General features: G+C 41.0%; 1 protein-coding gene across 8 annotated transcripts in view; it reads right to left on the reverse strand.

Annotated features, from left to right (window-relative positions):
- Positions 1-7,081: 7,081 nt before the first annotated feature.
- The window catches only part of LOC102920365 (meiosis specific with OB-fold), a 50,999-nt gene continuing 31,145 nt past the window's right edge, over positions 7,082-26,935 (reverse strand). For all 8 annotated transcript variants that reach the window (XM_016005213.3, XM_076577550.1, XM_016005208.3 and 5 more), the window contains 3 exons: positions 11,662-11,845; positions 10,082-10,168; positions 7,082-7,426 (listed from right to left, as the gene is read on the reverse strand). In XM_016005213.3, the coding sequence (XP_015860699.3) occupies positions 7,316-7,426; positions 10,082-10,168; positions 11,662-11,845 (382 nt within the window). In that variant the 3' untranslated portion in view covers positions 7,082-7,315. The remainder of the gene's footprint in view (positions 7,427-10,081; positions 10,169-11,661; positions 11,846-26,935) is intronic.

A 26,935-nucleotide genomic window follows, 5' to 3' on the forward strand; every position in this document is an offset into this window, starting at 1 on the left:
ATCCCCAGTACTGGAGGGGGAAAGTATTATACATTCACTTAATGTATTATGAGCATCTTTTCAGGCTAGTGAACACAGATGCATACTCAACTAATTATTTTTCATTGGTGTATATTCTTCGAGCATGTGTCCCAGAAGCAGAACATAAGATGGATTGTAACTTTTTCAAGGGGTACTCTCAGGGGGACAGTGAAGGAACTAAAAGGGCAGAAAGCAGCCCCTATGAAGCAGGTGAGAGAGAACTGGAGTGAAACCCAGCGGCAGATGACTCCCATTGGAGAGAGTACTAAAGTAGTCTGCAGGGTCCTAGTGCACTCTGCCTCCTTCAGGGCCTCATCAGGCGTCACTACTCCTCACAGAAACCAGGAGATCTCGGCAAACTTGGAATTAATGGGAGCCAGGTGTGGGGCAACATTCTCCACAGGTTTAGTTTCTGATGCTTAAACTGTTAGACACAACAAGACAAGGACTAGTTTTCAAACACAACATTGAACTCTTATTCTTCAGGGGAAAACAAGGCTATGAAACTGATTAGCTGGTTTACACTTGAAGTTTTAGGTACATTTTGTCAAAAAGAATGTACAAATTTGTACTTGACAAGTGTTACATAACAATTTCCTCCAAGATAAAACACTCCATCTTTATGGAAGCCCCTGAATGTTCTAAAGTGAAGTGTAAAAATCCAGTTCTTCAGAGAAGATAGTTAAAATCTCAGGAAATAAACAACTCAGTAGTTTCAGGAAGTCCCTGAAACGGACCAGATGTCTAGACCTCTCTATTCCAAAGCTTCTATAAACAGTAAGGACTGCTATGAGATATTCTTAGACATGATGAGCTGCTTAGAAGAGTCTCAGACCAGCTGAACTTTCTGGAAGGGGCAGAGACCCCTCTGGCCCCAGTAGTTCCAACTTTGAAGGGATCTTTTAGTTTCTTGGGGGGCAGGGCAGGGCAGGGCAGTGCTGCTTGAGAAGGTCCTAAGGGAGACAGGCTGAGCTGCCTGGAAGAGGCTCAGACTCTCCAGCCTGTCAAAGCATATGCAGTTCTCCAGTGAGCTCTGGGATTCCCACTTTTGTGCAGCCTCACCCATTCTGGAGTGAGCTTTGGCGATGCAGCTGTCTGGCTCATTTCTGCTCCCCTAAGTGACCTCACACCTACACTCCTACAAGTAACCCCATAAAACTCATTGGCTCATCAAGTTGGACTTTGGTAGTATCCCTATTTTTGTCTGCCATTGGTTCCCTGTCTGGGGTGAGTAGATTTTTGAATAGTGTAACACAGCATGAAAGTTTCAGAATGCCTCTCCCAGCCCTACAAACTCCAGCCAAGGCCAAGTTCCATGGCTAGGTGATAACTTGCATCTCTTTAAACAGCTATCTGCTACATCTGTACAAATGATATTGTAGCAGCTGCATTATCAGGTTGGTTTTCTATTTCCTTTCAGTATGAACAACAATCAAATATGCAAAACTTTTGTCTATGTTTTGTTTGTTTGTTTTTGGAGACAAGGTTTCTCTGTGTAGCTTTGGTTCCCATCCTGGAACTCACTCTGTAGACCAGGCTGGCCTCGAACTCACAGAGATCTGCCTGGCTCTGCCTCCCAAGTGCTGAGATTAAAGGCATGCACCATCGCTCAGCTCAACAAAATATTATATACCTATTTTTAAAAGAGATTATAAAGCCAGGTGGTAGTGGCGGCAGCGGCGGCAGTGGCGGCAGCGGCGGCGGCAGCAGTAGCAGCAGCAGCAGCAGCACCAACACAGGCCTTTAATCTCAGCAGTTGGGAGGCAGTGACAGGAAGATCTCTGTGAGTTCGAGGCCAGCCTGGTCTACGGAGCGAGATCCAGGACATGCACCAAAACTACACAGAGAAACCCTGTCTCAAAAAAACAAACAAACAAACAAACAAAAACAAAAACAAAAAAACCAAAACCAACAACAACAACGAACTCAAAAAAGTAATTATAAGTGTCAAAATATATTAGGAAAAATTTATACAACAAAAATATTACCGTGATAAGGACTCAACAATAATTGGTATTTTTTTTGTTCAAAGACTAAGCACATAAGGACATGTACTTTGCAAGAATTAACCTGAGTTTTCCCAATTGCCATGAGAATTTGTTTTTTTTTTTTTTTTGGTTTTTCGAGACAGGGTTTCTCTGTGTAGTTTTGCGCCTTTCCTGGAGCTCACTTGGTAGCCCAGGCTGGCCTCGAACTCACAGAGATCCGCCTGGCTCTGCCTCCCGAGTGCTGGGATTAAAGGCGTGCGCCACCACCGCCCGGCTGCCATGAGAATTTGTAATTAAGAACCACAAAACAAGAAGCTTAGAACAGGAGGCCTGGGAATGGCAGCTGGAGCTTGAACCTACACCACAGAGCCTGCCCACTCAGCTACCTCTCTTTCTACCTCTGTCTGAGCTTTTATGTCCCATCTGGGAAATGGACAGAATAATTCCCCTCACACATATAAGATGATACCAGTAAAATGCTATTCCTAAATTATATAAGAAAGATTCAGAGCCAGGCGGTGGTGGCTCATGCTTTTGATCCCAGCACTGGAGAGGCAGAGGCAGGCGGTTCTCTGTGCATTTGAGGCCAGCCGAGTCTACAGAGCAAGTTTTAGGGTAGCCAGGACTACACAGAGAAACTCTGTCTTGAAGGAAAAAAATGATTCAGTAATGTTAGGTAGCTATTAATATTATAGCAATTTGTCGGGCTGGAAAGATGGCTCAGTGGCACTGGCTGCTCAGGCAGAAGACAAAGCTGGGTTCCCAGCACCCATATGTCAGCCCACAACTGTCTGTAACTCCAGTTCCAGGGGATCTGATGCCCTCTTCTGCCCTCTGCAGGCACCAGGCATGTGGGACACAGACATACGTGTGGTAAAACAGTCATACACACAAACAATAAAATACTAAAAATAAAAAATTTAGCAAATTATGAACTGGGCATAGTGGTGCATGCCTATAGTTCTAGTACATGGGAAGTGGAGGCAGGAGGATCAGGAGTTCAAGGCCAGCCTAAGACGAATAGTGAATTTGAAGCCAGCTTGAGCGCGCGCGCGCGCGCGCGCGCACACACACACACACAGTAGCAATTTAATACCTAGAAATGTATCTCAAGGCAATGATTAAGTACATGTATAAATGTTCCACTGTTCTTTATAACAATAAGAAGTAGAAAACAACTCCTCTTTTGTTGTTTTGTTTTGAGATAAGGTCTTTCTATGTAGCTTTGGCTGTCCTGGAACTCAACTATGAGACTGGGCTGACCTCAAACTCACAGAAATCCTCTCGCCTCTGCCACCCAAGGGCTGGGATTGAAGGTGTGCACTATCACACGCCACTCATAAGCACACACTTTACAAATAGGTCACTCTATAATATGCCTCACACTTAATTTATTTTAGGGACACTTAATTTATAATAAACATTTTCTTAAGTCACTAAATATTCAGAAATATATATTTTTTGAAGACTGAACAATACATGTTTTACTAATTGATCAATTAATTAATTTTCCCCAGCCCAATCACAGTTTTCCCTTCCTTCCTCCTCTCCTCCCAATCCCTCCCTTCAGCTCCCCACCCCATCCACTCTCTCTCTCTCCCTTCCCTTCAGAAAAGTGCAGACCTCCCATGTATATCAGCCAGTCACAACATGTCAAGTTGCAGGAAGACTAGGCACCCCTTCTCCTATTAAGGCTGGATGAGGCAACCCATCAGGAGGAAAAGGTCCCAAGAGCAGGCAACAGAGTTAGAAACAGTCCCCGCTCTGTCTGCCGAGAGTCCCACAAGAGGACCAAGCCTTATATTCTTAATGGTTATATTTCATTATATGAGTATAGGACAGTGAGTATAATCAATCTAATACCATTGCACACTTAAGATGATTTCTAATAGGGATGTGGGGTACATGCCTTCCGTCTCAGGACTGGGGAAAAAGAGACAGGCATATCTCCAAAAAATTATATGTTTGTAGTTATAATATTATAATTTATAAATGATATACTCTATTTAATATGGATGGAAAGATAGAAGACAGTATGCAGGAAGGACATACAAAAGTGTTATTTGTCAGCACAGGCATGTTCAGAGAAGCAAAGTTCCTAACAGCCCAAAGGTTAAAGAAACTCAAATGTCACTAGCAGATGAACAGATAAGAAAGTCCAGCTAAAGGAATGTTTCTCAGCTCTATGGAAGAATGATACACGTTACAGCATGGGTGAACCTGAAATCATTACACTAAGTGAGAGCAGCCAGTCACACTGACAGATCCTGTGGGACCCACTCATAGGAGGTGCCCGGACCAGCCTAATTCACAGAGATGACATGTAAAACAGAGGTTACCTGAGCTCCAGAGAGGGGAGAATGGTGGATTGTCTAATGAATGCAGTATGGAAGGAAGCAAACAATTCTGGAAAGGTAGTGAGCACACAACATTATAAACATACTAATGACACTAAATGGTATATGTAAAAATGGTTAAGATAGCCAGGTGGTGGTGGCACATGCCTTTAATCCCAACACTCAGGAGGCAGAGGCAGATGAATTTCTGTGAGTTCGAGGCCAGCCTGGTCTTCAGAATGAGTTCCAGGACAGGCTCCAAAGCTACACAGAGAAACCCTGTCTCGAAAAAAAAAAAAAAGTTAAGATTATGAATTTTATGCTATATATGTTTTATCAGAATATAAAACAAAAATACATTTTAAAACATGATTCATAAACTAAAAAGTGTGAGAGATTATAGTCATCCTGTTCTATTATCTATTATTTTCTGTGAAAAATATAAAACTTGATTAAAAAACATAGTCATGAAATAGCCCAGGGTTCCTCAGGATAAAGAATGCACACATACATAGATGGAATTTCTGCCATGTATTGTGAATGGAACAAATAAATTCACCACAGCATAATCTACAAAAGGAAAAGTTGTCTAATTACCTAGTGTGAACCCTATAGCTTGGCAGAAACCATTCCCAGGAAAGCAGTTCATGGGGAAACAGATGAGAAGCATGGGGAAACCACGGGTGTCTGGGGAAGCAGACAGGAGGCATGGGGAGACCACGGGTGTTTGGGGAAGCAGACAGGAAGCATGGGGAGACCATGGGTGTTTGGGGAAGCAGACGGGAGGCATGGGGAGATCACGGGTGTTTGGGGAAGCAGACAGGAAGCATGGGGAGACCACAGGTGTTTGGTGTGAGGTGGGAGTACTTCTTCTTCTTTGCATGCCTGCATTTCGGCCAGTCTACAAATGAAATTTCAGATATTGGTTGATTTTGCTTTTGATCTTAGTTAAAAGGCAATTCCTGACTGATTTTGTAAACTTAATCACATAAATGTGTAAGTTAAACCTAAGACACACCTTTGATTTGGTGTGGCTTGTCACTAGGCCTGGCAGATTCCTATACCACCAGCAAAGACCTGCACCTAGGTGACAGTTCAGAACCATGACTGAGAGACAGGGTCACCTTGGTTGTGAGCAGGTAATTTAGAGCCCTCTGCTGGCCTCACTGGTACTCAGCTGTCCAGGGAACTGTACCAGGGAACAGCATTGCCAGGGCACCCAGCGGGAGACTGTCTCTACTATGTGGTGGAGACTAGTGGTGAGGCAGCCGGGAGAGCTGAGGGCCACTGGCACAGGAACCAGACCGGTGCTCACAGACCTGCCCTGGCCCAGAAGCCTCTGAGTGGGATCCAGGGAGGGGCACCATTGTGGTTTGGGTCAAAAGTGTTTGGTTGCCCCTATTGGACTTCTGGGAAGTGACTGGATCAAGAGAGCTCTGACATCATCAGTGGATTAGTCCATTCCGGGTCTGTTGGGAGGCATGTGAGACTGAGGCCACAGCCAGGCATGGTGATGCACCTTTCTAATCCTAGCCCCTGGGAGGCAGAGACAGGAGCATCAAGGAACCTTCAGTACATAGTAAGTTCAACACCATTCCTATAATCTCGGTACTCAGGAGGCTGACACAAAAGGATTGTAAGTTCAAGTCAGCCTGCCACATAGGAAAGCCCTGTTGAAGAATACAGAGAGAGGGGGGAACTAGGAGATGGGACCCAGCAGAAGGAAAGGATCCTTGGGGCATGTTCTTAGGACCCTTATCCTCTCTCTGCTTCCCAGTCTCTATAAGGAGAGCAGCTTTGCTCTGCCACATGCTGCCAATCATAACATTCAACCTCAAGTGAAAGCAATGGGCGAAGGGCTAATGTCTGGTTTATAAACCAAAGTAAATCTCTCCTCCTTTAAGTGTATTTTTGGAATTTTATTACAGCAACAAAAGCCGACTAACAAGTCCATGCCCACTGGCAGCAATAGCAGATGTGAATCCTGCTAGGGCACCCTCACTTCTCTCCTCCCAGACTGCTCCAGCTCTTCATCCTTCCTTCTTGACACCCTGATGACTCCCTAGCTTACACGATCCACATCTCCCTCCTCAAAGAGAACGGGAGAAAGCACTTGATCAGTTCCTCTTGCCTGTGTCCATCAAGTCCTTCACTACCTCATTTATTAGGGCATCTGGCAACCCTCCACATGACTGCACATAGTAAAAACCACAGACAACATTAGATAAGGCACACGTACCTTCCAACACCAGCTTCATAAGAGAGTTCATGTACTCACTTTTCTGTCTGTGTCCAGCCCTGTGCAGGACAATGGGTCAGATGTGAAGTTTGCAGTCGGTGCCGAGCTAGGGTGGGTCTTACAGAGGGGCCGGTTCCTGAAACAAGTAGCTCCGATCGATCGTGTGGGGCTGAGCACTGTGCCCTGCGCTGCTTCAGAGAAGAGTAGGATGAAAAGCAGCTGCCACCCTTGTGTCTTGAGAAAATTCCCTCTTCAAAGTTCCTCGTTCAGACATCACTCCTGCAGCTCTTGAAGCTCGTCTCCTCCCCAGTGACTCATAAGTGCCAAGCTTGCATCAGCAAGCCTTTGCGTGCACCAGGTAGCTCCAGAGTGTCATCACCAAAGCCAGGGCCAGCCCTGCACAGTCACCCTTCTCTCCACATCAGAGCCTTTCACTGTGCCTGTCAAGTGTGCCACCACATCACAGGGAAGACAAAGAAATCGTTCACACCCGGGAGGAAGATCAGCATGTTTATTACTGCACAGAAGCAAATACTTTCCAGTGTGAGAGGAGACAGGCAAAGCTATTGGTCTCCCAAGTAGCTGAGCCAACTCCAGAAGGAAACAGTGACAACCTAGGAAATAGTTTTACTACATTTAGGCCAAATGTAATTTTACACATAATTCTCAAACATGCCTTTTTAAAGAGTTAAATTCCTATACTTTTCCAGATTTTGGAACAAAACATGGTTTTAAGTGTGTCCTTGTCCAGCCAGGTTCCTGCTTGCTTCGGTGGGATCTGCAAGCTTACAGGAGAGTATGCTAACTTTCAATCCACCCCTTGCTCTGTGTGATAAAATCAGCTGAGGAGGAAAAGAGACAGAGGGTTAGATTTAAACACTACCTTGTACACAAAGTTGAAAACTAATACCACAAAGGAAGAACTCCAAGTTTTACTGTTGTTGTTTGACTTTGTGCTTTTCTGAAACAGGGTTTTGCTGTGAAGCTCTGGCTGGCTTCAAACTCATGATCTTCCTACTTTGATGTCATGATTGCTGGAATTACAAGTGTACACTGCCAGCCCCAGCTTGGAATCACTTTAAGTGACAACAATTTTTGATCAAAATATGAGAATTGTAGAAAATATTTCATCTTTATAGGCAGAGTTTTATTTTGGATTTAAGACAGAGTCTCATATAGCCCAGGATGACATCAAACTCTCTATACAGTTGAGAATGAACTGGAACTTCTGGTATTTCTGCCTCCACCACCCAGGTACTCAGATTACCTAGCTGGCATACTTGATCAAATCTGTCAAATAATAATTCTTACATTTATATTTTTGCTTGTTTGAGATAGGATTTTGTGATTTGCTATTACACGTGCTGGCCTCTAACTCCTGGTCTCAAACACTTTTCCTGCCTTACCTTCTAAAGTAGATACAGGCTTAAGCCATTGCACTTGGCTCACAGACTCTGGGCTCTATTGCATATTTTTGTGTACTATAATTATATCTGCCCAAGATCTTTCATGAGTCCGATTTAAAAGTCTTCTAGGGTCTAGGTATATGGCTTGCTGGTAGACTCTTAACTATGGGGTTCCATCACTAATCCACACACACAAAAGTTCTTGTCTGTAATCCCAGTACTTGGAAGACTGAGACAGGAGGATAGCCTTGAATTTGAAAACAGTTAATAGTGAGGTCCAAGCTCAGAGGGAAACCCTATCTCAAAAGAAACAAAACAAAAATACATTTTTTTTTTGGTTTTTCAAGACAAGGTTTCTCTGTGTAGCTTTGGAGCCTGTCCTGGAACTCATTCTGTAGCCCAGGCTGGCCTTGAACTCACAGAGATCCGCCTGCCTCTGCCTCCAGAGTGCTGGGACTAAAGGTGTGGGCCACCACCGCCTGGCAATAAAAATACATTTTTACGTGTACTGCACACATGTCTGTACATCACTTGCATGTCTAGTGTTCTCAGAGGCCAGAAGAGGATACTGGATGCCCTGCAACTGGAGTTAAAGACTGTTGTGAGCCCCATGTGGGTGCTGGGCGTCACCACTGCCCAGCTCCAAATACAATCTTTTAAACATATGTTTTGGAAAAACCCAATATCATTTTATTTGAGGAAAATTTGGTGTACATGAATCAAATCTGGAAAACTTTATATATGTTTCCATGAATCAAACAGGGCTAGAAGGATGGCTCAGTGGTTAAAAGCCCTTGATGCTCTTGCAGAAGACCCTGGTTCACTACCCAGCACCCATGTGGTAGCTAACAACCATCTGTAATTACAGGTCCATGGGGTCAGATGCCCTTTTCTGGTCTCCACAAGCACTGTATACACATGCTACATAGACAGACATGTAGGCAGAATACCCATAAACATAAAATAAATATAAATAAATGGTTTAAGTGATCAAAGTCATTAGCAAGGTCATGTCTGTTCTTATGATGATAGAACAGAACATTTTGTGGGTTCATATGAAAGTGGGGAGATGCAACATATGACTAACTTCTCTCCTGGGCCTGGGACCCATGGTTACTACAACCTGAAACCCAGGTTCTAGAAACATTGGTGAGGCCATTGCTGACTCCATGTCTGCAACGTATTCAGATTAAGCTTGAGGCCACTAGAAAGAGACTATCTGGAAATAGTACAGCCCCTTTGAGGCTGCGGTGGAGTAGAAACAGCGTTCACAAGGACTGCAGAAGGGGCCATCAGAGTTATATCAAAGTGCTGACATGTCTACCCTCATTCTCTGCCATTGCAGAGGTTGTACAGATGAGAGGACATCATTGCTCTGACCACTAATGGCACGTGTGCTCATGAACACGTTTGTCCATTTCCTCAATACTAAGTTCTAATAGAATAGATATCAGCAAATACCAACTGGAGCTCAGCCACTTAGGATTACAAGAGAAAACACTGAAAACATAGCAGGAAGGAAGGAAGGAGTGCTGGCTGTTGTCCTCTCACTAGAGTGTCTCAGGAGTCAGTGCTGGCCTTTCACAGTTGTAGGATCACAGAACTACACAGGCTGAGTGAAATGAACTCACATCCGGGGACTGCACAGCTGAGGAGAGGCGGCACTGGAGTTCACACCTCTTCTCTGTCGGCCCAGATGCAGGACGCTGCACTGCTGTTTTACAAGCCTGGCTCATCAAAGGGCAGTGCACACAGGCAGGCGCTGTGGTGTCTGTCGCCTTGTCTTGACGGTATCAATAAAGGACATTTCTTCGCTGGTCTATTTAGTGTTATTGGTAACTCCCTTTAGTCTATGACTATTTCCATTGTTTCCATGACAGCCAAAACCTTCTGCACATCTAGAATTGAGAACTATTAATGGCAACACACTCCTGAGCTGGGGCGCTACTTCATAGGGCACTTGCTTAGCATATGAAAGGCCCTTGGTTTTATCCTCAGCTCTGAGAAAAATCTTCATGAAGAAAAATCTCCCATGAAGATTGTTTTACTGCTTGAATTTATAAAATAACACTACTTTAAAAATACACTCACTTTTACATAAATTTTGCTTCTTTCCAAAAGAAACTGCCACTTCAGTTTCGTTTTCTGTTCACTTGTCATTGCAAGAAACTCATTTATCTGTTGAAAAAGAAAGATCACATAGGTGTTTCTGAAGCAGACATGGATAACTCACTTGACAACACTGTGAAGCACACTTGCCCACTAGAAATGAAATTTGACTCACAGCATTACAGCTCAGTTCCTTTGACAGGGAAGGTAAAGCATGGAAAACTACCACCAGAATCACTGAAGCTAGTCCAGGGTTCAGCAGGGAAAATTCCTCCCAATAAATTGGCTCAGAATTCTGAGTCAAAATTTAATGGTTAATTTTTATGATCTGTCTTTGTTTTGTTTTCTTTCTCTTCTCTTATTTTTTTGTTTTTTGAGATAGGATCTCATATAGCCCAGTCTATCCTACAGACTCACATTGTACCTAAGGATGGCCTTGAACTCATGATCCCCTTGCCTCCGCCTCACAAGTGCTAGGATTACAGATATGTGCCACTATGCTCAGCTGTGACCTGGTTTTAACAAATGTGTGACTGTCTCCATGTATCTGCTGCTGTTCTATAGCTGCAGGACTGGGACAAAAATGTGAACTGGCGGGCCGGGCGGTGGTGGCGCACGCCTTTAATCCCAGCACTCGGGAGGCAGAGCCAGGCGGATCGCTGTGAGTTCGAGGCCAGCCTGGGCTACCAAGTGAGCTCCAGGAAAGGCGCAAAACTACGCAGAGAAACCCTGTCTCGAAAAACCAAAAAAAAAAAAAAAAAAAAAAAATGTGAACTGGCTATACAGCTGGATAGGAGATATGGCCAATACAGATTCCCAGAACAGCCAGTGCATTCCTGATCAATAACTCCAATATGTTTTACCAATTATAATTGACTATATAAAATGTCATATTTAAGCTGGGTGGTGGTGGCAGAGGCAGGTGGATATCTGTGAGTTCAAGGCCAGCCAGATCTACAGAATGAGTTCCAGGACAGCCTGGGCAACACAGAGAAACTGTCTTGAAAAATCATTAAAAAAAAAAAAAAAAAAAAAGACCAGTCTGAGCTACATAGCAGGACACTGTTCTAAAATGTCATATTTAGTCTTCTGTTTTTCTGAAGGCCTGCCATTACTCATAATAGTTAAAATTAGTTAATAGATCATATATTCATTAAAATTACATTATGTTTAGGGCTGGAGAGATGAATCAGTAATTAAAAGCTGCTCTTGCAGAGGACCCCAGGATCAGTTCCCAACAATCATATGGCAGCTCACAACCATCTTTAATTCCAATTCCAGAAGGTCAGATGCCTTCTTCTGACCTCTATTGGCACCAGGCAGGCATGTGATACACAAATATACATGCAGGCAAAACCCAATACACATAAAACACAACATTTAAAAAGACAAATTTAAAAATATGTATGTTTAAACCAAGATGGCTTTTCCCAAGATTTCTATTAATTAGTTTCTATCAAAATAATCAACAAAATAATCAACAAGATAATCTATAGTTTTAAGGGAGAATATTCAAGAATATTAGAAACATCTGTATCTATTTCTTCCTTTCTGCTATTTACCGTGCAGCCCAAAGTTCCCTCCGCAATACTTCCTGTGAGGCTGCAGGAATGGAGGGTCCCAGTGTGGTCAGTAAGATCAACCAGCACATCAAAACCGAGAAAAAACGACTGAAGTCTGGAAGAATCCTTGTCGCAAATTGTACAGGTGTTGGAGGCTTCGTTTACAATATAGCCACAGCCGGAACTGGAAAGAAACAAACGTTATTCAGAAGACAACGGTCCTCGGTGACAAATTTGATCTCTAGCAGCATTATATCTGTCTTAGTCTAATGACATTATAAAATGTTCTAAAATCCCCAAGGTTAATATCTTTACTATGGAACTAGATATACAAAGCCATTCTGTGCCAAAACTACAGAGAACATACACACAATGACAACATGCAAATTTGGGGACTTGGATGAGATGATCTTAGTGATGACTTCACTATCCTGATGGAAGAAAGGCATTATACCTTGCAAAATGTAACTTTAGAGTGCACTGGACAAAGGGTAAGAAAGATCTCTCTGTTCTTTTGTTTTTATTGGTTGAGAGTTTTCTGTTTTGAAGACAGGGTCTCATGTAGCACAAGCCGGCTTTAAATTTGTGATCTTCCTGCCTCCACTTCCCAACTGCTAGGATTACAGAAGGGTACCATTACACCAGGCTTTATCTCTTTATTTTAAAATAAGTTTATTTTCCTATTTATTTTACATCTCAGCCATAGTTTCTCCTCCCTCCTCTCCTCTCAGCCCCTCTCCACTACCCTCCTCTGTTCCCACCCACCAATTCACTCCCCCTCTGTTCCTGTTCAGGAAAGGGCAGGTCTCCCATGAGTATCAACAAAACATGGTGTATCAAGCTGCAGTAAGACTAAGCACTTCTGAGTGTATTAAGGCTGGGTGGGGCCACCCAGTATGAGGGGTAGGGTCCCAAAAGCCAGTAAAGGAGTTGGAGACAAGCCGGGTGGTGGTGGCACACGCCTTTAATCCCAGCATTCAAGAGGCAGAGGCAGGCAGATCTCTGTGAGTTTGAGGCCAGCCTGGTCTACAGAACAAGTTCCAGGACAGGCTCCAAAGCTACACAGAGAAACCCTGTCTTGAAAAAACAAAACAGAACAACAACAAAAAGTCTGAGACAGCCACTGTTCCCACCGTTAGGAGTAATATATATGCAGAGTACCCAGGTCAGCCCCTATAACAGCAAGATCTTAACAATCCAAACACAGCTGAAGCACAAGAAAATGACCTTAAAATGACTTTATGAAGATATAGAGGTCCTTAAAGAGGCTATGAAAAAAATCCCTGAAAGAGCCGGGCGGTGGTGGCGCACGCCTTTAATCCCAGCACTCGGGAGGCAGAGCCAGGCGGATCTCTGTGAGTTCGAGGCCAGCCTGGGCTACCAAGTGAGTCCCAGGAAAGGCGCAAAGCTACACAGAGAAACCCTGTCTCGAAAAACCAAAAAAAAAAAAAAAAAATCCCTGAAAGAAATTGAAGAAGACACAAACAAAAAAGTTGGAAGAAATCAATAAGTCCCTAGAAGAAAGCCAAGAAAACAAACAAACAGATGAAGGAAACTGTTCAAGACCTGAAAATGGAAATAGAAGCAATAAAGAAAACACAAACCAAAGGAATCCTGGGAATGGAAAACCTGGGTAAGCAAACAGGAACTAGAGGAAATAGATTCATCAGTCAAAGAAAATGTTAAGTCTAAAAAATTCCTAACACAAAACATCCAGTAAATCTGGGACACTATGAAAAGACCAAACATAAGAATAATAGGAATAGAAGAAGAAGTATCTCTATATTTTTAACTTTGTGTGACTCTCAAGTTAATCTCAATAAAAAAAAAGCAGTCATAAAAATCTGTAAAGAGACTTTCATGATAATATTTTAGATATTTCTTGCCAACCATTGTTTGACAAAAATTAGTAAATGTCTTGGGCTTTATTTTTTATGCAAGGAAATGACTGAGGATGGAGGTCAGATATGTCATGCATTGAAAAAAAATTAAATACTGTCTCCATATTGCTATAAAATATGACAAGCAAAACTGTTTCTGCCAAATTATAAAACAAGTTTAGTCATCCCAATTAAAAGTTTCAAACTGAGGCAGGTGATGGTGGTGCATGCCTTTAATCCCAGTACTTGGGAGGCAGAAGCAAGAGGATCTCTGAGTTCAAGGCCAGCCTGATCTACAAAGTGGGTTCCAGGACAGCAAGAACTAAACAGAGAAACTCTGTTTTGTTAGAAAAACAAAACAAAACAAAACAAAAAACCCAAAAAACAAACAAACAAAAAAATTTCAGGTAGACAGGTGCGGCAGCATCGGAGGCAGGCAGAGGCAGGTAGGCACAGTGGCGGCGGCCTGCAGAGGTAGACAGGCCTGGTAGAGGTCCTCAGAGGTAGACAGGTCCGGTGTGGAGGCAGGCAGGCCCAGCAGGTGGTGGCCGAAACACAGTTGCAATAAAGACCAGAAACTGATCTATTACCCGCTGAAGAGCTAGTGAAAACAAGCTCTTAATCAAGGGCTTGGAACACGGACGCCTTTAATCCCAACACCCGGGGAAGAAGCTATCTTTGTGGGACGGAACCAGAACGAATCTGAACACTCTATCTGAGGCTAACCCAGGGCCCAGCTGCTGATCCTGCTAAACCCAACAACTTGGAGGTATTGGTGAGACTACCCTGCTCAGCTGCACCGAGCAGAGGAAGAGATGAGTAGACACCAGTGCAAAAATACAGGCAACAACATAAAGACCTGTATGGCAACATCAGAACCTAGTGATTCTACACCTGCAAGACCTGAACATACCAAGACAGAAGAAATCAATCCTAAAAATGACTTTAAGAAGATGATAGAGGCCCTTTAAGAAGAAATAAAAAATTCCCTTAAAGAGGAAATAAAAAACTCCATTATAGAGGAAATAAAAAATTCCCTTAAAGAAATGGAAGAAAAAATGAACAAAAAATGGGAAGAAATCAAAGAAAGCCAAGAAAAAGCAATTAAACAGATGAAAGAAACATTCCAAGATCTGAAAAATGAATTTGAGACAATAAAGAAAGTGGTGGCGCACGCCTTTAATCCCAGCACTCGGGAGGCAGAGCCAGGCGGATCTCTGTGAGTTCGAGGCCAGCCTGGTCTCCAAAGCGAGTTCCAGGAAAGGCGCAAAGCTACACAGAGAAACCCTGTCTCGAAAAACCAAAAAAAAAAAAAGAAAGAAAGAAAGAAAGAAAAGAAAACACATGCTGAGGGAATGCTGGAAATAGAAATCCTGACTAAATGAACAGGAACTACAGAAACAAGCATAACAAACCGATTGCAAGAGATGGAACAGAGAATTTCTGACACTGAAGACACAATAGAGAAAATAGATTCGTCAGTTAAAGAAAACACTAAAGACAAAAAAGTCGTAACACAAAAAGTCCAAGAAATTTGGGACACCATGAAAAGACCAAACCTCAGAATAATAGGGATAGAAGAAGGAGAAGAATACCAACTCAAAGGCACAGAAAATATATTCAACAAAATCATAGAAGAAAACTTTCCTAACCTAAAGAAAAAAATACCTATGAAGATACAAGAAGCTTACAGAACACCAAATAGGATGGATCCAAAAAAAAAAAAAAGTCCCCTCACCACATAATAATCAAAACACTAAACACAAAGAACAAAGAAAAAATATTAAGAGCCGCAAAGGAAAAAGACCAAGTAACATATAAAGGCAAACCCATCAGAATAACACCAGACTTCTCAATAGAGACTATGAAAGCTAGAAGGTCATGGACAAATCTTATGCAGACACTAAGAGACCACGGATGCCAACCCAGACTATTATACCCAGCAAAACTCTCAATCACCATAGGTGGAGTAAACAAAATATTCCAGGATAAAACCAGATTTAATCAATACCTGTCCACAAACCCAGCCCTACAGAAAGCACTAGAAGGGAAAATCCAACCCAAAGAAGCTAAACACATCAATGAAAAATCAAGCAATAGATAATCCCACACCAACATACACCAAAGAAGGACAACACAACACAACCACAAAAAATAACAGGAATTAACAATCACTGGTCATTAATATCCATCAATATCAGTGGTCTCAACTCACCTATAAAAAGACACAGGCTAACAGAATGGATAAGAAAACAGGACCCATCCATCTGCTGCATACAAGAAACACACCTTAACTTCAAAGACAGACACTACCTCCGAGTAAAGGGCTGGGAAAAGGCTTTCCAAGCAAATGGACCTAAGAAACAAGCTGGTGTAGCTATCCTAAATCTAATAAAATAGACTTCAAACTAAATCAATCAAAAGAGATCAGGACGGACATTACATATTTATCACAGGAAAAATCCACCAAGATGAAGTCTCAATTTTAAACATTTATGCCCCAAATACAAAAGCACCCGCATTCATAAAAGAAACACTACTAAAGCTTAAAACACACATCAAACCCCACACATTAGAAGTGGGAGATTTTAATACACCACTCTCACCAAAAGACAGATCTACCAGACTGAAACTTAACAAAGAAATAAAGGACCTAACAGATGTTATGACTCAAATGGACTTAATAGATATCTACAGAACATTCCATCCTAACACAAAAGAATATACCTTCTTCTCAGCACCCCATGGAAACTTCTCAAAAATTGACCACATGCTTGGCCACAAAACAAATCTCAACAGATACAAAAAAAATTGGAATAACCTCCTGTATCTTATCAGACCACCATGCCTTAAAGTTAGACCTCAAAAACAACAAAAATTATAGAAAACCTACAAACTCATAGAAACTGAATAATGCCCAACTGAAACCTGAATTGGTCAAGGAAGAAATAAAGAAAGAAATTAAAGATTTCCTAGAATTCAATGAAAATGAAAGTACAACCTACCCAAACTTATGGGACACTATGAAAGCAGTGCTAAGAGGAAAATTCATAGCTCTAAATGCATACATAAAGATGATGGAGCAATCCCATACCAATGAATTAACAGCATAACTGAAAGCTCTAGAACAAAAAGAAACAAACTCACCCAGGAGAAATAGATGCCAGGAAATAATCAAATTGAGGGCTGAAATCACCGAAATAGAAAACAAGAGAACAATACAAAAATCAATAAAACAAAGAGTTGGTTCTTTGAACAAGTCAACAAGATAGACAAACCCCTAGCCAAATTAACCAAAAGGCAAAGAGAGAGCACCCAAATTAACAAAATCAGAAATGAAAAGGAAGACATAACAACAGACAAGGAGGAAATCCAGAGAATCATCGGATCATACTTCAAAAACCTGTACTCCACAAAAAAATGGAAAACCAGGAAGAATGGACAATTTTCTGGATAAATACCACATACCAAATTAAATCAAGACCAGATAAACCATTTAAATAGACCAATAAGCCCTAAAGAAATAGAAACAGTCATCAAAAGTCTCCCAACCAAAAAAAGCCCAGGACCAGATGGTTTCAGTGCAGAATTCTACCAGACTTTCAAAGAAGAACTAATACCGGGCTGGAGAGATGGCTCAGAGGTTAAGACCACTGACTGTTCTTCCAGAGGTCCTGAGTTCAATTCCCAGCAACCATATGGTGGCTCACAACCATCTGTAATGAGATCTAGTGCCCTCTTGTGGCCTGCAGTCATACATGCTTATACATAATAAATAAATAAATAAATCTTAAAAAAAAAAAAAAAAAGAACTAATACCAATATGTAGCTAGAGTTTTCCTGCCTTGCCCACAGTCAGGACAAATCTCTGTCACCCGCCAGTCCCACAGCCGCTCAGACCCAACCAAGCAAACACAGAGACTTATATTGCTTACAAACTGTATGGCCGTGGCAGGCCTCCTGTTAACTGTTCCTATATCTTAAAGTAACGCATTTCTACAAATCTATACCTTGCCACGCGGCTCGTGGCTTACCAGCATCTTCACATGCTGCTTGTCCTGGCAGTGGCTGGCAGCGTCTCCTTCTGCCTTCCTGTTCTTTTATTTCTCCTCTCTGTTAGTCCCGCCTATACTTCCTGCCTAGCCACGACCAATCAGGTTTTATTTATTGACCAATCAGAGCAACTTGACATACAGACCATCCCCCAGTACAGCCAAGTGCAGACCATCTCAGACACCTGCACTCAGGCCCATGGTCCTAATCATCCTCTATGCAAACCTGCTGGGTAATGCCACAAGGAACCCAAGAAGGGCTCCCACAGGACATACATTAACATCCCACAGCACCAATATTCTTCAAAGTGTTCCACACAATAGAAACAGAAGGAACACTACCAAACTCTTTTTATGAGGCTACAATTACCCTGATAGCCAAACCACACAAAGATGCAACAAAGAAAGAGAACTACAGATCAATCTCCCTGAAGAACATTGATGCAAAAATACTCAACAAAATATTGGCAAACCGAATCCAAGAATACATCAAAACAATTATCCATCATGACTAAGTAGGATTCATCCCAGGGATGCAAGTATGGTTCAACATACGAAAATCTGTCAATGTAATACACCATATAAACAAACTGGAAGAAAAAAAACTACATGATCATCTCATTAGATGCTGCAAAAGCCTTTCACAAAATCCAACATCCCTTCATGATAAAGGTCTTAGAAAGATCAGGAATACAAGGAACATTCCTAAACATAATAAAGGCAATTTATAGTAAGCCAACAGCAAACATCAAATTAAATGGAGAGAAACTCAAAGCGATACCACTAAATTCAGGAACAAGACAAGGTTGTCCACTCTCCCCATATTTATTCAATATAGTACTAGAAGTTCTAGCTAGAGCAATAAGACAACAAAAGGAGATCAAAGGGATACAAATTGGCAAGGAAGAAGTCAAAGTTTCACTATTTGCAGATGATATGGTAGTATACATAAGTGACCCCAAAAACTCTACCAGGGAACTCCTACAGCTGATAAACTCCTTCAGTAAAATGGCAGGATATAAGATCAACTCAAAAAAAATCAGTAGCCCTCCTATACACAAATGATAAAAGGGCTGAGAAAGAAGTCAGAGAAACATCACCCTTTACAATAGCCACAAATAATATAAAATACCTTGGGATAACACTAACTAAACAAGTGAAGGACCTTTTTGATAAAAACTTTAAATCTCTAAAGAAAGAAATTGAAGAAGGTATCAGAAAATGGAAGGATTTCCCATGCTTATGGATAGGTAGGATTAACATAGTAAAAATGGCAATCTTACCAAAAACAATCTACAGATTCAATGCAATCTCCATCAAAATCCCAACACAATTATTTACAGACTTGGAAAGAAAAATACTCAACTTCATATGGAAAAACAAAAGACCCAGGATAGCTAAAAGAATCCTATATGATAAAGCAACCTTTGGAGGCATCACCATCCCTGACCTCAAACTCTACTATAGAGCTATAGTAATAAAAACAGCTTGGTACTGGTATAAAAACCGACATACAGACCAATGGAATCGAATTGAAGACCCTGACATTAATCCATGCACATATGAACACCTGGTTTTTGACAAAGAAGCCAAAACTATACAATGGAAAAAAGAAAGTATCTTCAACAAATGGTGCTGTCATAACTGGATGTCAATATGTAAAAGATTACAAATATATCCATATCTGTCACCATGCACAAAACTCAAGTCCAAGTGGATCAAAGACCTGAACATAAATCCAGTTACACTAAACTTAATAGAAAAGAAAGTAGGAAGCACTCTTGAATGCATTGGCACCGGAGACCATTTCCTAAATATAACACCAACAACACAGACCCTGAGCACAACAATTAATAAATGGGACCTCTTGAAATTGAGAAGCTTTTGCAGGGCAAAAGACACAGTCAAGAAGACAAAAAGAAAGCCAACAGAATGGGAAAAGATCTTCACCAACCCCACATCTGACAGAGGATTGATCTCCACAGTATATAAAGAACTCAAGAAACTAGACATCAAAATACTAAACAGTCCAATTAAAAAATGGGCTAAAGAGCTGAACAGAGAATTCACAAAACAAGAATCACAAATGGCTGAAAGACATTTAAAGAAATGCTCAACATCCTTAATCATCAGAGAAATGCAAATCAAAACGACTCTGAGATACCACCTTACACCTGTCAGAATGGCTACAATAAAAAACACCAATGACAGTCAATGTTGGAGAGGATGTGGAGCAAAGGGAACACTCCTCCACTGTTGGTGGGAATGCAAGCTTGTACAACCACTGTGGAAATCAGTATGGCGGTTTCTCAGAAAATTAGGAATCGAACTACCTCAAGACCCAGCCATCCAACTCTTGGGCATATACCCAAGGAATGCTGATTCATACCATAAAGATACATGCTCAGCTATGTTCATAGCAGCACTATTTGTAATAGCCAAAACCTGGAAACAACCTAGATGCCCGTCAACGGAAGAATGGATGAAAAAAATGTGGTACATATACACAATGGAGTACTACTCGGAGAAAAACAATGAAAGCATGAAATTTGCAGGCAAATGGATGGAACTAGAAAAAATCACCCTGAGTGAGGTAACCCAAACCCAGAAAGACAGTCATGGTATATACTCACTCATAAGTGGATTCTAGATATAAAATAAAAAACAATCAGACTACAACCCACAGAACCATGGAGGCTATATATATAGCATGGAGGTCCCTAGGACGACTGTGGCTTATAATAAATTTCAGTTTTACTCAATTACTGAGCAAGTGTCAATGAAACATCTCACTATTAAGAATACATACTCTATCAAGCTGATAATAGAAAAATAAATAAATTAATTAATTTTAAACAATAAAAAATAAATAAAAATAAAATAAAAATTTGAAATATTAAACCAACAAACAAACAAACAAAAACAAACATTTTACTAAAGGTAAAAAAAGGGAGAGCTAGGGACTCATCATTCCTCTACACATTCTATTCTTTCCCTTGTTTTATATATTTAAAATTTTTTTATCGGTGGATTCTGCTGGAGTTTATCGGTGGATTCTGCTGGAGGATCCGATGCAGATAAGCACTGGAGGGCTCCTGTTGCAAATCACCCTCTGGAGCGATGGAAGGATCTTTCTACTAGCATGTGGAGGAGACCCGATCTAGTGTTGGTGTGGCCCCGGAGTTTGGTTTATGTCTTTCCTCAGGACAATGAGGTTCCTCTTTGGATTCCTGAGCACTGAATGCACCCTGTGGCTGCTGCGGAAGCCCAATATGACAGAGACCTAATGGGTCTTCATGAAAAAATCTACACTTCTGATGCCAATGGAGATTGAGAGCCCAATATGGCCAGCTTTGGCGAGCATTAATGTAAGCCTAGGAACTGTAGCCATGAGATTGGATTCTCCAGAAGAGCTGCCAGCTAAAGTCATACTGGGATCAAGAAAAATGGGCCTTGGAGGTTCGTGTTACTGGAGTTGTATCCATGCCAGTGGATGTCCACACAATCCAGAAGAGAATTTGACATTGCTGCTGCCGCTGTTGCTGTTTTAACAATGGCTCACACCGCTGCTACTGTTTCTGGGATTACCATTTCATAATTGCTTACTACAGCTAGCACAGTGGAGACCCTGGCAACAAAAGTAGCTACCACAGTTTGTTAATCTTTCATTCTATTGGGCATGATAAATTTAACTCAGTATTTATATACATCTCGATTGGCTTTGAAAATTATAAATTTATAAACCCAAGTTCCAGTTGCTTTTGGGATACTATCTTACAAGGACTCCAACGTACAGTATGGCTCGTTAAGGAAGGGAATGGCTCAGTTGCCTTTAGCCTACTGGCTATGGGTGAGATAGGACCTCTGTTGGTCTTTTCTGTATCGAACACACAGATTGCAAGCCCAGTGCCACTTTGAGATCTTTGGCAGCAATTAACTATGCAGCTCACATATGATTGAGCCGGTATGATGAGTATTCAGAGATGGGTAATGCCTGGGGGGCACTCACCAACCTAAGACAGAGCACCTGTGTGGCCTGGGCAGGCGTCTCCATGATGGGTAAGGTGACCTGCTGACATCCCACGCAACCCAATTCAGAAGCTCATTTTTTAATAAAAGGGGGATCTGCAGGGCCCTGGCCCCCGTTTTGGGTAACTGCTACCTTGCTTGCGGACCTTGACCTTGATATCCTCCCAATGCTAATTCCCTGCCAGGTTCCACCCTCCTGAATACTTAAGGAATGCTCCTTGTCTGTGTATCCTGAATAATGGGTATTAACAGCTTAGATGCAAGATTTTTAAACATCATTAGTGAACTTCTGCCCTCCGGGGTCCTCCCATTGTGCTGTAAGCCTGTATTTAAGACCTCCTACCCCCTTCAAGAAATGATATTCACATTTAAAATTAATATATAATTGAATGAATACTGCAAATGTAATCTATGAATACCACAAATGTGATTAATATCATGTGTAAGTAATGAATATCATGAGTGTAATTTTAAAAAAAGTTTCAAACTGTTAGGCAGTTGTGACACATGCCTTTAATCCCAGTGCTAGGAGGCCAAGGCAGGTGGATATCTGTGAGTTCAAGGCCAGCCTGATCTACAGAGGAAGTTCCAGGATAGCCATGTCTACACAGAGAAACTCTGTCTGGAAAAAAAAGTTTCAAACAATATTATCTTTTATGATGCAGAAATATGATCTATATTACTTTAAAAACCAGTGTGGTTTTTTTTTTCTTTCTTTTTAGTGGTGCTGGAAATTGAACTCAAGGCCTTGCTTGTGCTAGACAAGCACTAATGCAAATAGCTCTACTGTAGGCCTAAAAGTCAGTTATCATCAGTGAATCTGTCTTAGAGTTTCTATTACTGTGACAAAACACCATGACCAAATAACAAGTTGGGAAGGGAAGGATTTTATTTGGCTTACATGTCTACATTGTAGTCTGCTGTGGAGCAATCTTTTTGTACCCTGTGAATATGTATTACTTTCACTGGCTAATAAAAAGCTGACTGGCCAATAGCTGGGCAGGAAGAGATTGAGTGAGAGAATCAGACTAGGAGAATTCTGGGAAGAGGAAGGGCAGAGTCAGAGAGCTGCCGTAAAACGCAAAGAAGCAAGATGAGAATACTGTACTGAGAAAAGGTACCAAGCCAGGTGACTAAGCATAAATAAGAATTATTGGTTAATTTAAGGGTAAGAGTTATCTAGTAACAAGCCTGAGCTATCTTCTGAGCATTTATAATTAATATTCAGCCTCTGAGTTTGTTATTTGGGAAGTAGTAGGTGGGAAAGAAATGTCCAACTATATATGGTGTCCAACATAGGACCCAAATTTCAACATAAAACCTGACAAAGCTTAAAAAAAGTATTATAGACATATAAAAACAAAATCAAGCACAGCTTCTTGGTAGCTGCTTTTCCTTGGGTGGTCTCTGTTTGCTGGTGGTGAGCAGAGGTACAGCTCCTTTAAGAGAGGGCTTCCTGGCTTAACTAGTGCAAAAACAGGCAGCTCTTTTGAGAGCCTCTGCTGCTAAACACTTAAATGGTGTTTGTGAGCAGTGGGCAGCACAATATGTGGTAGCAGTGTGGGCCCAGAAACTTCTCAGAGTTGGGACAGTAAACATGGCTCCCAGAATTAGCAGTAAACATACCTCCATCATGAGACTAGACTCTCAGGGAACCAAGGGGAAGAAGTCAGCACCAGAACACCATGATCTAAGTTATACAGCAGTTTCTTTCTTCTTTCCTTCCTTCCTTCCTTCCTTCCTTCCTTCCTTCCTTCCTTCCTTCCTTCCTTCCTTCCTTTCTTTCTTTCTTTCTTTCTTTCTTTCTTTTTTCTTGCTCATGCAGACAGAAAAGGTTACAGCTACATAGTAAGGACAGATTCAGATAGAAAAAGCCCAAATGGGTTACAGTGTGTTTAAAAAAATAGCTTGGGAGAGAGAAGAGAAAGAGTATATATAGTCTTAGATTAAAAATATAGATTGAACATAATAAAATAAAGTCCTTAAAAAAGGGGAGTAAAGTAATATAAAGGAAATAAGCCACATAAAGATGGAAAATACACAGAGAGTCTGGATTATGTATATTATTGTACTGTCTTTAAAATTTTTGGCTGCTTTGGTGCAGAGAGTAGGGGCTTGGACCTGCCTCAACTGAATGTACCAGGCTCTGCTGACTCCCCACGGGAGACCTTGACTTGGAGGAGGTGGGAATGGGGGGAGTGGTGGGGGAAGGCTGGGGGGCAGGAAGAGGGAGGAGGGGGGAAAAAAGCATAAAGGCTATTCCACATATGTTCCAGGGTTCGTTTGCAAGGAGGTGGATATTTCTTTCTAGAAGTATCCCTAAGTGTCTTTTCAGCGTCAACTAGTACACAATTCTAATAAATAAGAAGCTAGAATAAATGTTCATGAAAAGGATATTTTTCTTTTCATTATTAGTAGTCATACTGTATATTTTCAAAATTTTAACTATGGTATAAATTGTAATTTCTGGTCATTTGGTTGTTCCTGTTTCTACATTGTTCTTATTCTCCTATTTCTTCTGCAACCTTGAAAGCATTTTTGAAAAGGGAACTATGTTTCCATATCTTTGGGGTTTGTTCTCCAAAATAAGATTTTTCATATATTAAGGGTATGTGTCTACTTTTTCTCTTTGTTTGCTGATGCTTAAGTTTAAATCCTTACTGTTCTTTTCTGGTGAAAGAAATAAATGAATAGTTTTAACTAAAAAAAAAATTTTTTTGGCTGCTAAGACCTTGGATTATAGAAACTGCTAGATTAAACCAACCTATATTTTTTAAAAAAAATATCTTGATATAAAAATTTAAGTCAAAAGATATGTCACTTTGGGAGAGAGATTATGCTTTTGTTTCCACAGGAAATGGGAGGCTATGGATTCATTCCAGGTTAAGGAAAATCAGGTTTGATCAAGGAGGACCCCCTGAAATCCTGGCTACAGACATAAAAAAATAAACCTACAAAAAAAACCCACAAAACACATAATGTATATTTTACCTGTTCAAACACATAATAAAAAACCCATCTTTGGCTGACTTGTGTACAATGCACAATCTATACTTGTATTAATACAGATATGTATGTTACATATCTAAACTAAAAGTCTGTGTAGTTTCAGCGCAAGGAAACTAGACACTAAAACTGGATGACCTAGATGATCCAACATCCAGAACATGTTCAAGGCTGCTGACTGAGATGATCCAGCCTCACAAAATACTACAGTAAGGACTTGACCATAATCCTGAATTTTCTCAAGGTCCCTCAAAGATTACCATCACCCCCAACCAACAGGAAGTAGTCTAGAAAACTATGCCCACATTCCCATAAAATGGATTATAGATGTTTGTCTTTGTTTAGGGGGGCTGGTTGCAAATTATTATTGGTCATAGTAAAAAAAAAAAAACTAACCAAAGGAGTTAGATTCAAAGATCTCTTTCTAAAAGAAAAAATGGGGATAGGATATAGGAATGATAGGATAAAAGGGTAGATTATTGAATCTACTTTAATCCAAATAACAACTTAATTATTAATCTTAAAAATTTTACATTGGTATGGATTTTGTATTTTAGTTTACTGATACAAATTTAAAGTTAATTTTGTTATACAATATGTATAAATCTACTCTTGTTTGGGGTATTGTGCTTATGCATCTCATTTAAAAATGTAATGTATAATTAAGAAATACAGATTAATAGTCTAATAGCCAAACTAATAGTCATGTTAGGTATGTTTTCAAGGTCATACACAGATATATTTAGATGGTCTTCAAACACTCCAAAGACCAACAGGATATGGTATTTAATATGTTTAATAACCTAAGGCTTTTCATGACAGTGAGACATGTCTGCTCCTGGAAGCACCAATCTACTTCAGAGAAGATGATGGGCACTGAAGAAACTCCATATGGAGCTTACTTTCCTTATGGCATAAGCTAGTCATTAGAGCAAGAAACTGCCCTTGCCTCAATTGCTGACAATATACTGTCCAAACTAAACCATCAGAATGCAAGAAAAGTGACTGACAAACTTTGCCAAGACTAGGTAGGACAGTCCTCCCAAATTCCCTGCTTCACAAGAAAGTCTGTTAGATATGCTAGGCCTGTAGGCCAGAGTTGGATGCCCCAACATTACAGAGAACTTTGGGTGACTGTCCAGGCAATGAGATGTCCCTGTTGTTAGGTAACATTTCACCCTTCTGGGGTCTTTGATGGAATTGAAGACAAGATAGTGATAGTTATAGTTTTCCTTAGTTATGATAAAAGGTAAACTAGGTACAAAACTTTGGACTCACAAAGATAAGATAGATAATATTTTCTCAAATACAAACAACTGGATATTTTAAGTATAATTCTTACTTAATAATTGTTCTGTTATATATATAGTTTTATATATATATATATATATATATATATATATAGTTTTACTATGTTAAAAATGTACCTTTTTAATTAGACATAAGGGGGGAAATGCTGTGGAATAATCCTTCTGTACACTGTGAATGGGTATTGCTCTCATTGGTTAATAAAAAGCTGGCAGGCTGTAGCTGGGCAGGAAGTATAGGCCGGACAGCCAGACACAGAGGATTCTGGGAGGAGGAAGGGCAGAGTCTGGAGAGACACCAGCCATCTACCATGCAAACAGGACATGTAGAAAATGAGGTAACAAGCCATAAGCCATGTGGCAAAACATAGATAGAAATATGGGTTAATTTAAATGTAAGAGTTAGCTAGTACCAAGCCTGAGCTATTTGCTGAGCATTTATAAATAATACTAAGTCTCTGTGTGGCAATTTGGAAGAAGCTACTGAGATAGGGAGCGGGAGGTCAGGACAGAGAAATGTCTGACTACAGTAGTCCCTCATTGAAGGAAGCCAGAACAGAAACTCAGACAGGGCAGGAACCTGGAGGCAGGAACTAATATAGAAGCCATGAAGGAGTGCTGCTTACTGGCTTGCTCCCCATGGCTTGCTCATCCTGCTTTCTTATAGAACCCAGGACCACCATCCCAGGGATGGTACCATCCACAGTGGGCTGTTTCCCCCACTGTCTCATTAATCACTAATTAAGAAAATGCCTGAGGTGGATCTCTGTGAGTTTGAGGCCAGCCTGGTCTACAGAGTGAGTTCCAGGACAGCTAGAGCTACATATTGAGACCCTGTCTCCAGAGAGAGAGAGAGAGAGAGAGAGAACACAAGTGAGCCTGGTCTTATGGAGACATTTTCTCAATTGAGGCTCTCTCCTTTCAGATAACTCTAGTTGTGTCAAGCTGACATAAAATTATCCAACGCAGAATGTATTTTGTCATGGAAACTTTTAGTTAT

Source organism: Peromyscus maniculatus, chromosome 8 (genome assembly GCF_049852395.1).
Source record: "Peromyscus maniculatus bairdii isolate BWxNUB_F1_BW_parent chromosome 8, HU_Pman_BW_mat_3.1, whole genome shotgun sequence".
Lineage (NCBI taxonomy): Eukaryota > Metazoa > Chordata > Mammalia > Rodentia > Cricetidae > Peromyscus > Peromyscus maniculatus.